This window comes from Falco cherrug, chromosome 8 (genome assembly GCF_023634085.1).
Source record: "Falco cherrug isolate bFalChe1 chromosome 8, bFalChe1.pri, whole genome shotgun sequence".
NCBI lineage: Eukaryota > Metazoa > Chordata > Aves > Falconiformes > Falconidae > Falco > Falco cherrug.
The window spans coordinates 17,379,703-17,394,319 of record NC_073704.1 but is presented as its reverse complement, the minus strand read 5'-3'; the positions used below and the strand labels follow the sequence as shown (position 1 = coordinate 17,394,319).

At 37.5% G+C, this 14,617-nt stretch overlaps 1 protein-coding gene across 13 annotated transcripts in view; it reads right to left on the bottom strand.

Annotated features, from left to right (window-relative positions):
* ZNF385B (zinc finger protein 385B) overlaps nucleotides 1-14,617 on the bottom strand; it is a 169,119-nt gene that overhangs the window by 36,219 nt on the left and 118,283 nt on the right. For 12 of the 13 annotated variants that reach the window (XM_055718581.1, XM_055718580.1, XM_027810603.2 and 9 more), the window contains one exon: nucleotides 3,525-3,635. In XM_055718581.1, coding sequence (XP_055574556.1) covers nucleotides 3,525-3,635 — 111 coding nt within the window. Of the gene's footprint in view, nucleotides 1-3,524; nucleotides 3,636-5,903; nucleotides 5,923-14,617 lie in introns of those variants that run through there. The other variant, XM_027810604.2, reaches the window with a different exon arrangement.

Below are 14,617 nucleotides of genomic sequence, written 5' to 3'. Positions count from 1 at the left end.
TTGGAAGCCGTGCTCAAACTGGTTGTGCCAGCATTCACTAGCAGAAAAAGACAACTTCCAAACTGACCAAACTGCAGCTAATGAATTCTAAAAAAGGACAGATAGATTATGATGGCAAACGTCTATAAGAACGAGCCAAAATCCATCATTTCTTTTTTGGAAGAGGATAAACAGATCAGGCTAAAACTAGACCAAATTTAGAGTCTGTACACAGATGTTCTCTTCATGATGTACTTTTAAAAATTGTTTTAAAAGTAGAGGAGACTGGGAGACCCTGAAGAATTTCAAATTATGATATGGTAAAAGAAAAATAGCATCATCCTAGCAACTTTTATTTTTCAAAATACAGAAGGCATCACTTCAACATTAGATATGTTTACTCCCAAACTGGAGACAACCTATTTTAAAATTTCCTTCCATCTCTGATATCAGACTTTCTCTTCCTGCAGATCTCTGCTTCTCAATCTGATGCCAGAACACTCACCAAAGCTAAATCTGCAGACATACTAACAGAAGTAAACTGAAATTTACTGTATTAATTTAGTGGGAGTTTTGACAATTATAAATTGACTAGTCTGAATTTTTTGGGTCTATTGATCTAGACCAGTGAGTGTCAATAGCATGAGGAAAAGACTGCAGGCAAGGAAACCAATTTTCTTCTCACAGATGAATATCCACTGGTCTTTATGTTACTCATGCAATAGATAAAGCACTACTAGAATCAGGTCAGAAGCTTCAAACACCATATAACTTAAGTTCATTTAGGAGAACAAAGTAAGAAAACTACTTAGTAGCTTACTTCCGACATTTTTCTTTCATTTGCTTGCATAATTTAGGTCAAAGGAAGTTCAAAGGACTGTAATGCCAATGAACAAGGAGCACATCAGCCTTTAAAGAGCTAGAAGAAAATACAAGTGTGAACCAGCTGTACTACAAATCTCATTCTGCAATGTGCTGTGCTCAAGGTTTTAATGCAGGTTAGCACAGTTTGATGCCATTCAGAAGACTCTCAATGCATTCTTAGGATGTTACATGGTGGAACTGATTCACTGAAAGATTCAGCAGTTACAAGGTTCACAAATATCTGACTCCCTTTTCCCCAATTAGCAAACACAGGATGGATTGTAAAGACCATTCCAGCCCCTAGGCACAATTTCACATTATAAAGGGACCAAAAAGAAAAATACAAGCAAAGAGTCCAGATTTTTATTTCTGTGAAGGAGCTTTTAACAAGCTAAGAAAGAACTATAAAAGTCTGCAGAGCTTAGCTGAAAGACCATTAGCATTGCCTCAGTGAGATTATAACAATGCAGATTATAGGTGGTAGTGAGAATAACATCTGAATAAAATAAGATCTCACTCTTGGGGGGGGGCGGGCGCAAGGTAACACACACTCAGATAAATATTTAAAGTCAAAAGGCTGAACCTGGAGGAAAGATTTAAAATGTTATGTAAAGCTTCCCAGGAAAAGCTGCATTATCTGATGAAAGGCTAGCTAGCTTTTACAATAGAAGCGCTACACTATTGAGAAACTCATTCTCCAAATATTCCTGTATGTTGTAGTTCTAAAATATTTGTGAAACACAAATTTAAGTATTTTCTGGTATTAATACTACTACTAGAATCTCAGTGCATTGTAAAATCAAATTTCCAGGTTGGTTCTGATTGTCCTGGTAAAGTAAACTGCTGTAGAAAGTAAGGAACTGCATTTTATCACTAACAGTGGCCGAGTCACATTGCTTCATTCTTTCTTACAACCACCCATTACAAAAGGTTGATGACATTTTCCAGTAACTATAACTGAGCATATTGATCACATTTAGAAAGAAAAGAGCATGATATTGTATGAATATACCCACCCCAGAAAAGGAAAGAAGGCTATAACCTGCCAAGCTTTTGTGATGCCACTATTGAAAGCAGAATATGATAGGTGCTTTTGTTCTACTTTGTGAGTAAGCCTAGATAGGAAAATTGCTTGGTTGGCAGATGTACAAAATGATATATTATTTCAGCTCTTGTTTTGTTTTGAGCCACTAAATTGTGATTCAATCTGCTGTTTGTCCACCTGAATTTCAGTGCAAAGTGAGCGCATTGCTCACTCTAGGGACAGGGCCCATCAGCAGGGGGACCCTGACCTCAGGAGGAGAGGGATGAAGCAGGATCAGGCCCAGCTGCCTCCCTAGGGATAGGGTAAGACCAAGCTCAGAAGCACCATTCAGATCTACGGAGCCCAGGGAACTTTGTAAAGATTTTATTGGTTCCTTGTTTTCATCAGTAAAAGCTGGTACCTGGACCAAGTATCAGAGCAGAAATACTTTTTTGACCTGAAGTCTTAACCTTAAAGAGGAAAGACAAGTGAACTAAATTTTAAATAACAGCTCTTGAAATCAGTTAACTAAGTAGGTATTGCCACTTCAAAGAAAGTTTAATAAGCTTGTCAGAAGATGACAGATTTAAAAATCAATTTGAAGGTGAGACAGCACTGCTTCAAAAATCCTTACCAGCCAAGACAAGTAAGCCAAACCGAGGAAAGTACCTTACAAGACACTTTTCAAAATGGAATGGTGGAGGCAGAGAAAAATCAGAGTAATAGGTATGGGTGCTTTACTGCGAAACTCTAGGAGCACCGAGTACTCAAAGGCTTTCAGGAGGTGTCTGCAAGCTATTTCTTAGATTGAAATTATAACAGCAAAATACATAATATTAGCACATCACTTCAGGATTTTTCTTACACTTAAGATAAAAAAAAAAATCCGGATTTGAGGTTTTTTTTATTAGCTTAATGACATTAGGAAGTAGTGTCCAAAAACAAATACATATTTTTGAAGTATCAAAGGTCATAATTATCTTAGGCATAGTTTTATTGAATTTCTTTAGTTTTCAAGGTACTCAGGAAAAACATTAATTGGATACCCATTTAAAACGTATCAGCCAATGTACTCTCTTTCATAATGCATTTTTTTTTGAAATTACACCTCAGAAAACAGTTTCCTTGAACTTTACCAAACTCAAAAAAACAGCTAAAAGTAAATGTTCATGTTAATTACAAATTAAAGTTACTGGAAGAATGACTTTATTAATGGAAGACATACTATCAGCAAGGACGCAGGAACAACAAGAAAAAGATACTTCTTCTGGAAGAAGAATAGGTATGACATGGAGAACTCACAGGTAAGCTTTTCTCTCTGCTCCCACTCTTTTTAAAAAAATAAAACCAAAACCCCACAAACAAAAAACTTTTTGCAGTACTTCTTGAGGGTTACTGGACTGTCAAATAGGATATCATGGATATCGTGGCGCTGGATACTGTGCCAGACCCATTCAAGAAAAATCAGAGAGCAATATACCTCTGTGGACTTCCACGCCTGAGTGGACAAAGTATCAGCCCAGCAGACTGAGCAGAATGCAGGTAGAACTGGAATGATTTGTTTGGGAAAAAGAGGTTTAGATTAATTACACCTACTGTACCAAAAAATAAAAGAAAAAATAAAATAAAAGAAAGAATGAAAATAGCTAATACTCACATCAGAGTTAAAGCGAAGCTGGCAGACATTACAGGAAATGACTTGTTTCTTCTTTGGGGGAATGGACACACCAAACGTATGGTTTATGACTGCTTTTTGCACAGGATCCATCTGGAGAACAAACAATAATTAATTTACAACTTTTCAGGGCAATACACAGTACAGAAGAAAAATCAGAAATAACACTATAGGCTGGAAGCTTTTTCTTTTCTTTTCCTTTTTGAGATAAACAGGAAGAAATAAAATGTCAGCCCTCATAATAATTAGATTTAACACAGGTTAGGGAAATGGTAGCACATCAGAGCTCATGAAGAAAAGGCAGCTCCGTTGTTGCTGCTATCCCCGTGCTGATAAACCGTTCCTCCCCCAACCCCACATATCCTCCTGCTGCAACGCCCCACTATCGTGTCTGAATTGCGAAGAGTCCCCTGAAAGCTTTCCCCTACCACCTGCTGATCCAAGACACATGAGAAACCACTTTTGCCCCCTAACAAATCACTGTCATTTATCCCTACCCGTTCTGTTCAGTGACAAATACCAGCACTTATTTGGAAAATATCCTCTCCTGGAGACCTCTTTGTGAGGAGAGGTCCTTTGCAGGCTCCGTTAGAAACAGCACTTGCTGGGGAAAAAAGGTCGCAATCCCCAGACATTTCCATGCAGAACTGATGAGTGACAACGCCCACGTGAAGGCTGAAGTTCAGAGGAGCACACAGGGAGCATTTGCACCAGGAAAGGATACTGAAGTTACCATGCTTCAGAAAACATTTTAACACTGTGAAAAATGCGAGATAATGAAGCGCTGAATATGTTAATGCTAAATTCGACGGAACATTTTCAGGAACTGGGAACTGATTATATCTTTGCTAAATACCAGGACTCCTGTTGGTCACCAGTTCAGAATATGCTCAAGATTGCAGAGAACTCTGCTGTTAACACTGCAGGAGCTGGGGAATGCACTGGATGTCAAGGAAACCGTTTATAACTGCTACTGCATCAAGGCCTCAATTAAGCATAATGCATCATTTTTCCTGATGTGGCGTGGATATAGATTAAAATTAATTTCCTGACTCAAAAGTATTCAAACGTGTTTTTCTAATTTAAATAAAACAGAATATCTGGTCTGATCTCACAGCTGATCCTGCTCTGAGCAGGATGCTGGACCAGATGACCTCTGAGGTCCCTTTCAACCCAAGTTATCCTACATGTGTGTTCTTCCATCCTTATTTAACATGAGGAATGGATCCTGAAGAGGAGAGGCCAGTCTACAAGAAAAGATAATTGCTCCTTTCCCAACCTTTTTTTAAAAACAGCTCAGGAGAAAGTAATTCATTTTGTTTTAAAGTTATATTTTTGCTGAAGCTTGATTTGCAGTCACAGTGATGTTTTTTCCCCTTTACAGTACTATCTGAAGAAACTAAACCTGGCTTTTTAATCTTGGGTGGTATACATCACGTATTTGGATACTAAGTTGATTTATGAAAGCAAGAGAGAAAAGTTGAAGTTATTGATTCATTAAAGAATTACAACAGTAAATAAGCAGCTTCCTGACTTTCTAAACCTCAGGATAAACCCTGCAGTTTTCCCTTAGTACACATTTAAGCTTCCAGAAACGCCTGCACTGATGAGGACTTTCTTCACATATATGCACATGCACAAATACACAAAATCAAGAAAAACACATTGCATCATATCTTCCTAAGACTGCATTCCCTGATGATCTATTACCTAACATTAAACACTTAACAAGTTTTTCAGACTACAACTACACAGGTTTTTTTGCTATATTCCTTTTAAACCAAATTCATAGTTTTGTAAATGTCATTGCTAACAATTTTTCTGGAGAGATGATATAATTTTTATCAGCTTTTGCCATTAAATACTGTATTTCATTGCCATGGGGTACCATATTAAAACAATTACAAAAGTAAGAACACCTTGTCTAGAATGAACTACTGAATCATTAAATGACACAGTGTTGTTACAATGAACATGATAAAATCTAAACCCCCCTAAAATAAATATCTTTATTTTTCATTTCCTGTTTCTAGAACAGTGACGGTCCAGTTTAAAAGGTTAAAATGGAACAAAAAAAATTTCTTTCTGACTTGTATAATTTATTGCACCACCCTGCGTAACATATAACAATTATACATGCAGATTAAAAGTTCTTCAAGCATCCATTTTGTAATAGATATGCCAGTCAATATATATTATTAAATTTATAATATATATTAAAAGATTGCTGTATCATTAGGGAATAGTGTTTTCGTTTGTTTTTTTTTTTTCCCTTAAATTTAAGCTACGTTTTGCTTTTCAACTTAATTACTAATTGTTAGATCAGGTAATCTAGAATAAAAGAGTAATGCTGAAAAGTACCTCAACCATTTGAAGTGTCTGAGATCGATGAAAAGAAATCGCAAGAATACCCACTAGTGCCTGAAGTCCCGTTTAGAAAAATAAAAAGGGAAAAAGCAGCAGTGATCAATGATTCCTCTGTGCATTCCAGATAAAAATCCACAGCGCTAGCGTTAGGCAACGCAGTTCAAAACCATACAATGCAGACTACACACAAAGTCCCAGTTTCAGACAGATGTAGCAGCACAAGGACAAAATCTACTTAAATAATACAGCTCACGCTGCCTCCAGAAAGTACCACTCAAGATCCCCAGGGGAATGGTTAATGATCCTTCCCAAACAGGAGCCCTGCATGTAGTCTGGTCATGATTAGAATTCAAGAAGTGCAACATTAACAATTAATAGGTTTTAAATATATCAGAAACTAGGGTGGATTACAGCAGGCTGGAAAAATAAAATAGTATCTCTCTGTTAGAAGATTAATGCTGCAGGGTAAACCGATCTCAGATCGCTACACAAAATTATTCTCTTCATTGCAGGGAGAGAGGGAGTAGGAAATGGAGAGGGTAATTTGTTGAGGTATATATTAGGAAATGACGCAGCATACTTTGCCCAGTGGGGAACACCAGTATTTAAAAAACAGTTCTATAAAACAAAATAATAACAGAAGCTAACACTTACCACAAATAGAAATAAAAATCTACACTACACTGTTTATGCTACTGGAGCAATTAATAAAGCAATTCACAGTGCTCTGATAGCCATAACGAAGTTTAGCAACCTTTTAGTCTTTTTCTCCCATTTCAACTGGTTTAATAAAAAGTTAAATTTAAAAATGTCTTTCCGACAAAGTTGAAGATACTATCTTTTTGCAATGTCTCCTTAAAACAACCTAAACTATCAAAGTGAGCAAGGATTAACAGAACCCAGACAGGTTTCAGCAGCAATCTACTACTACTATCCTCTGACTTCAGACCATGCAAACATGAGAAATACTCTAGAACTACTGAGACTGGCAACAATGACTTTCAAAGCACTTTAAAAATGGTAGCATAGCATCAGACAATCCAAAAGCACAGAACTGCTAAACTCGACTGAAGCTCCATCTACCCTGTCGTTTTACCCCCCAAAACAGTCATATGTAGCTATCAAGAGAAGAACAGGAGCAGTGTAAACATGTATTGTGTTTCCTTTGACTATTTTCACAAGGTTCACATATTTTTCCACAAAAAATTTTCCAGAGCCAGGTGTTTTCTGTGTGTTTGGTAAATCCGAGTGACTTTCTCCTGTGTAGTCACCCCCTGAACTGGAGCAAAACAGTTTGCAGTCTTTGCATTGAGTTCCAATGCCTACAATCTGCTTGTCAAGAAACATTGTTTTTGTTAAAACATAGCTCCATGGAACTCAATTTTATAAAACCTGCACCACATCCCAAGTTATCTCTGTGTTGCTCAGTCATTTTAGTGTGTGGAAATCATTCCATTCCATTGAGTGTTTTTGTTGCCCTTCTCAATTCTACCACAGTTTAACAAATTCAATCACATACTTTGAAGACATGGCCAGGAACCGCATACAATACCCAGGGTGGATCAGTACTGAACTGAGCTGATGTTTTCATGCCATTCACCTTACTCCCGAGTGTTAACGGCCAATTCATAGCACATTACTTTCTGTGTGAAGTTTTGTGAAGTTTTCCTTGTGTGTGCATCACTTCACATTTATCTAGACGGAACTTCACCAACCACTTATTGTCTGGCTTCTCAGTCTCATTAATGTCTTGTTTTGGTCTTTCTTTGTCCCCCTACCTTGGAGAGCTTCACCATTAGCAAACTTCCTCAGCTCATTTACCTCAGAACTATCTTTTTAGCTTGCAAGGATCCTCTTAATGCCAATTTAGTTTTTGTAAAAATCTTTACCAAGGGGTTTTGTGAAGACCCTTTTGGTAATTCACAGCATGTCAATTAAAACATCCTTATTCACATGTTTGTTGACCCCTACAAATAGGTTTGTAAAGAAGGATTTATCTTGAAAAAGGAATTGTGTTGACATTTTACAGGCAGTTTACAGCATGAGGTTCTCTTATGCTATTTTTATTGAAGCTTCTATTAATTTGCCTGGCAAAACTATGCCACCCAAAAGCTTACATTTTCCATGGAATAGATTTTAAAAACTTGCATCATGTGTACCACCTTTCACTCCTCAGGTACAAGAGCAGTTTTATATGAGCTGTTACACATCAGTAATTCAACAATGAATCCCTGAATTCTCTTGTAATTCTTGCTATCAGAAAACCTCCCTGACCTGCTATATGTCATGGTACCACAAATGCTTCTGGTGCCTTCTGGGAACTGAACCAGACTAGTAAGAGACATCAAAGTAGCATAGGAAGGAGAAAAAAATAATTGAAAAGTGCATCAGGATAACGCCTTCAGTGAAACTGAAGTTCTGGTTATTTTAAAAGATCTCTGTACACATCGCAGACAGTAAAAACACCAACTCATGAGCCTCAGAAATAAATTGCACTGATCCTGTCAAGAAGTTACTTAAAACAGAAAGGTTAGGTACCATTTCTAAGTCTTTTGTTTAAATGAGGTGACACTACGTGGCAAGAAGAGCTACTTTTTCTGATGCTGGAAACCCAGAATATTTGTGTTAGGTTTTGTTCAGGTGTAATCTCCAGTTTAAAAGTTTGGATAAATGCAGATACTTACCTGATTTGAAGCTTTTTGTGCTTCCCTAGTATCCAGGGCTAAACCGCTGGTTACACATCTGAGCTAGTGAAAGTGTACTGATTTAGATTTCCCATTTCTACCTAATGACCCAATTTCTAAGATTTCATTCTCTTCCTGATCTGCTTAGCTACTGAAGCATGCTAATCAAGTGTCATACATGGTATGGCTATCACTCCAAAAATCGAAACCCAAAAGCTCTTCTCCTACCAGCAGCACAACCTTAAATCTGAGTAAGGTTTAAAATCATGACTGGGAATTTATGCCCTCAGTTCAGTTACCTCTCAACATGATGTAACTCTTGGGTCAAATCTAGACCTGTCTGTTAGACAAACATATGTAAACAGAACATTGCTAAGTGGGTATAAGAGATTTAACTGAGTATCGCTTAGCTACTCGGCATTAAGAAGCTTCTGAAAAAACTCTGAGAGGGGCCCTACGGCATACTGTGTTTTTTAATCTGATAAAGCAAAATTTTAAACCGTATGTGGAACAAACTGATAATATACTCCAGTACTTCCCTCAGGCAAAGGGAGAAAACAGTGCCACATATATATATATATAAAAATATATATATATATATAAATTACCAATGCAGGAGCAGCATCTAAAGTTCTGGGATTTTTTTAAATCATTGGGCAACACTCCTTATTTGCATGCCGTTGTTGTTGTTATTATAATTATTATTACTACTACTACTACTATATAGGTAGGCAAACAGCAACAAACATCCTGTAAATAAGATCTTTTCAACATCCTTCTAGATTACAAAGCCTACATGAACTCCTCCCTGTGTTTGACCTCCAGTTGTCAGGGAAGCTGAGTGCACTGCCACTGAGGAGAACGACCATGCTCTGAAGCTTATCGTAAATTCTGCCTCCTACCATAATTGTACATATTATGATGACTAAGAGTGACAGAAGTGAACACACATACTCAATGGAGCACATATTTAAAATGCCTAGCGTAAAATCAGAAACATTAACATTGTGATGCAATACTTGGCACAGTTGGGCAATGCAAACTAGCAAGAATCTGTTCTCTCTGTGCTCATGCTGCTTTTGTCCCAACAGGGAATGTATTTCACATTTAACTAATGCTAAGTGTAATTTCCTGTTCAAATCAATGCTATAGCGTTACATGTTTTCTTACTTCTTTTGCATCACCAGGAACACTTGAGTCAGCGCTACCGATGGAGCTCTATCTGAAAAGAGGTCGTAGCAAGGTGAGTGTTGGTGTCTTCTCCCACATAACAAGTGATAGCTGTGCCAGGGGAGGTTTAGAATGGATATCAGCAAAACTTTCTTCACCAAAAGGGTCACCAAGCATTGGAACAGGCTGTCCAGGGAGGTGGCTGAGTCACCATCCCTGGAGGTATTTAGGAAAGCTGTAGATGTGGCACTTAGGGACACGGTCTAGTGGTGGACTTGGTAGTGTTATGTTAACAGTTGGACTCTATGAACCTAACGGTCTTTTCCAACCTATATGATGTCCACAACTCCCTCCTCTTGTGGGAATGCCATGAATGTTTCCCGTGTATCAGGTCTCCTTGACTAGCACAGAGTGTGTCCCCACAGAGATGTATTTCTGTACAGGGAGCCTACAGTTCTCCAACAGCCACCTCCTCACACCTCTATCTCTATGCTCTTCACATTTTGGGGTTTGAAAAAAACCAGGCAGGTGCAAATGGCCTGTAACCAAACCAGGGGAGGGCTTCTGTCAGATTCCCAGCAGCTGATTCAGTCTTGTGCAAATGTTGAATTAGAACAGAAAGAATAATTAATTTACAACAACATTATAGGGGGCTTTACCAACCCAAATGCACTCAGGTTGCAGCCAGTCCATGATTTTAGCTTTTTGGCTTTTTCTTTTTTAAATTCTGAGTAGGTGTCTTTCCCCAAGTGCAGAAAGAGATAAGCCAAGAAAGAATTCAGACCACAGGGAATAATATCTCCCTTCCCTTCCACAGGGTTCCCAAACCACAGTAACAACACTGTACTCTGAAGGCAAATCTCTATGAATGCAACTTCTCACTGTGTTTCTCTTTCCCTGTCTTGATCAATTTGGCAGCAAGCTCCAGCTTCCCCACGGAAAACAGTGGCTGTGATAGCTGTGACCTCCAGACACTACTACTAGTCAGTGAAATCAGCCTGAAGGCATTTTAAAACATAACAAAACTCTTGCTGTAGTTCACTTGCTCACATGTCAGATACTACAGCTGTCCATGAAGAGCTGTTGAAGTAACAGTGAGTATCTGAAAAATAAAAAAGGAAAGACACATCTTTGGAGTTTACACTTCTACCTCATTTTTAGTACAACTAAAAGGGCACCCAGCGCTGGAGCAACCTTTTATGTCTTAAAAGAGGTGAAATATTAATAAATACAGTTTCATCATTTTCCTTCTAGAGAGTAAGGTTCAGCTAATTTTATTTTTGTGAATTCCACATTACTTTTGTTAACAGAGTTGCAGGGCTGGAGTCTTGGACTTGGGAGACCGCTTTTCTGTCTCTGGTCACTAGCAGTTAGGCTTCCCTCCCCACCTTTTTATGTCTAGTCATATGCCATAATGCAGAGCCACTTGGTGTGCCACCCTCTTGCATGTTCCCCTTTTAAAGTACAGCTTTCGTGGAAAGATGAAAAATGGGACGATTGCCTCTGCATGCCTGTATTCACAATCACATAGAATACTGAAAGTGATGTCTGTGGCAATTTACATATTTGTTTTAGGCCAGAAGGAACTGTAACATCTGACTTCCTGAAAAATTCATGACACTATTTCATTCACTAGGGAGTTTCAGTCCTTCCTGTTATGAAGTCTGATAATTTGTGGTCAATCAGAGCCTACATTTTGGGAAAAAAAATGTCAACAGTTTGATTTAAAAGTTTTCAACTAAGTTAATTTACATCTCTGGGGAAGCAATGCTTACTGTGTCTATTATAAACCACTCGACCTAGTTGTGCTTCTCTATTAAAGGTCACCCTAATCTCAGATACCTCCTGAATGTGTAGGCACTCGTACATTGCAATCAGCTCAGCTCTCAGCCTTCTCTTTGATAAACCAAGTTCTATACGCCTCTCACTATAAAAGCCTTGATTCATTTGTTAGGTCTTCTCTGACTCCTTTTCAGATTTTCAATATACTGTTGAAACATAGATACTCCAAGTTAGAACAATACACTCAAATATACTTTCCCTTTACCTACTTAATTACATCTTTTTTGTTTTAACAAGAAATGCAATAATCTTCTTGCCTTAGCACTGACTTGGGAAGCACATCCCTAAATCTTTACTGACATGCCCATTTATCCATCTTGTGTGCTAGCACCATCACATGTCCTCCTCTACCTTAGCATGTGTTTTGACCCAGTCTGGGAGAAAGCTGGGTGAAACAGCACCAACCTGAAAATCTTATGTTGAAGCAGAGACTGCTTTCAGTAGGGTTTTCACTTAGAAAGTCTAATTTGCAAGACTTTATCAGACCAAGCTCAGGAGGCCAAGGATGAATTCCAGCCTTGACAGCAGAATTTTGTTTCTCCTAAACCAGTCTGAAATCATGGTTTAGACCAACATAAGCAAAAGGAAAAACATTCTACACTGTCCAACTGAAATAAAAACAGTGATTTAATAACCTTTTGCTATTCTGTCCTCCTTTGTCTTGGTATCTCTCTGTCTTAAATCAAGAAACTCTCATACAAAAAATAAAAATCAGGTAAATAACTCTGATGTTTCTCTGTCCCTCTCTTCTCCCCATATAATGTGATATGATTAAGCACAGAGATCAAAAAAAACCTGAGAAAACCTCTTTTAATTCTTTTCTACTATTAATATTTTCAGTGTTAGGAATATTTCCTCTGGCCTTCCTTCCCTTCATCCGTGGATATATTTATTGCATGTTAAAAATAATTTCTGTTTTAGAGAACAGTAATTAGGAGAGCCTTAGACTAGAATTAGTTATTAAATACCACTGCCGTTTTCGAAATTGTCATGTAAAAGATTAATAAAATTTAATATTTGATTCCTGTAGAAAGACTTAACCCAAAGAAAGAAAAAACTGGTGAGACACCACAGCAAAATAAAAATTCTGAATCTGGTCTCAGTTCTTATAAGGCTTATTTCTCAAGTGAGGACTATAAATACATAAAATGATTGTGTTTGTAATATGAATACCAACACCCTAAAGTAGAAAAATGTCAGATTTTCTGCTCTAGACAAGATTGGAGATTTCTATAGGTGAAATAAACAGAAAGCTGATGAAAATGTTTTAGGATAAAAGAGAATTCCCCCTCAAGCAAATGGAGAATGAATTAAAAAACAAATATCGGAGGTTTAATGCTTCCTTTATACTAAACTAAATCAGCTTTAAGTAATCGGCAGCTTCTTTTTTAAACCATCCAGATTACTCCTTTACCATAGTACAAGACTTTGTACCTGTAATATGAACTTTTAGGACCATGACAGACCAAACCTGAGAAAAAGACTTAAGTACAAACCCAATGGTTAAGCTCAAGCATTATCACAACTCACCTTCCCTTTGTGGCTATGCTGGCTCACAAGTTTAACTGTACATGCGTCACTTCACCTGACACAACATTCATTTGTAAAACAGGGATTAAAATATTTGCAACCTCACAAAAAGGCTGAAAGGTTTAAATAACATGTTTACAACTCTTCAAAATCATCCAATGGAAGATGCTATGTCACTGCTATCAAGGCTGCTGTTGCTCAGAACACTAGGCTGTGTTCCGCTAAACAAAAAAACACTACCAAAAACTTCTTGCCTCCAGATCCAGCAAAAAATAAAAACATACTACAGTATGAGACTTGCTGAAAATCAAACCAATAACATAGTCTGAGAGCAAAGCTATTCTTGTTATGCTACCTATTACTATCTGACAGTAAAATAATATGAATAGGTAAAATAATACAAAACATTACCTTTCAGTAAAATCCTGCCAGAACTTAAGCCTAGGAATTGTCAGAAAAGCAGCTTAGATAACATGTAGGGTAAACACGGTTCCTGATTTGTGCTTTCCTCTAAGATAGTCCTTAGATGTGAGCCTTTTCTTAAGGGTCTGCTTTAAGTTTTGCTGACAGTTTTCTTTCTCCCAGCCTTTTCCAGAACACCAACAATGCAAAGATTAATGGTATATCCCATTGGGTGGGTTTGAATTTCCTCTACAGTTCTGAACTGTGCAAAGAGAGGAAAGGGACAAATTCATGGCCTTGATTAATTCTGTGAACAGGAGAGAATAAAGAAACTAGAAGCCTAGTCTTCTGAAATGAATTAATATCATTACTTTTCACATAGTTGAAAAAAATCTAAAAAGAGGATAAGTTATATATCTATATACACATTTGCATGTAAGTGTATGAAATGGCTGAATATAAAAAAGAAGCAAATCAGAACCAAGAACTGCATAAGTATGCTGGCTGACAGCTGTCATATACTCTTCATAGTAAGGAATAATAGGCTTTCTTCATTTAAAAATCAGTAATGATGTTTCCAGTTTGGGATTTTTGGCTTTTTTTATCAGTGCTGCACACTACACAAACAGCCTTTAAAATACTTCTAATTAAAAAGTGCTGTATTTAGATATGAATCTTTAAAGGAATATTCCATTTCTAATTGAACCTGTCCTGAAATTTAATGTAGTATCAAAGTCTGCTGGATATTTTTGTTCTGTTTTCTGTTTGGTGTGGGGTTTTTTTTCTTCTTTAAATCTAAGTAAATGAGACACAAAGCAAGGTAGAAACCTGTCTCTTCTATCAAATACATGAGCAAGAAATGTGATCCTCATTCCTTAGTGTAACTTGGGGAAGCAGCTGAAGTTTGTGGTTTCTCTACTGTGAGACCCAACAGGTTGAATACAGAGAAGACTGGTCTGAAATGCGCCGATTTTCAAATCAGCCTTTCTCTGTAGTTGAAGATCAGTAGCTGAAACAAGCTGGTCAGTGCTTCAGACCTGTGTATCACTGTTTTTCAGGTATGCTAAAGACAGGTTTCAC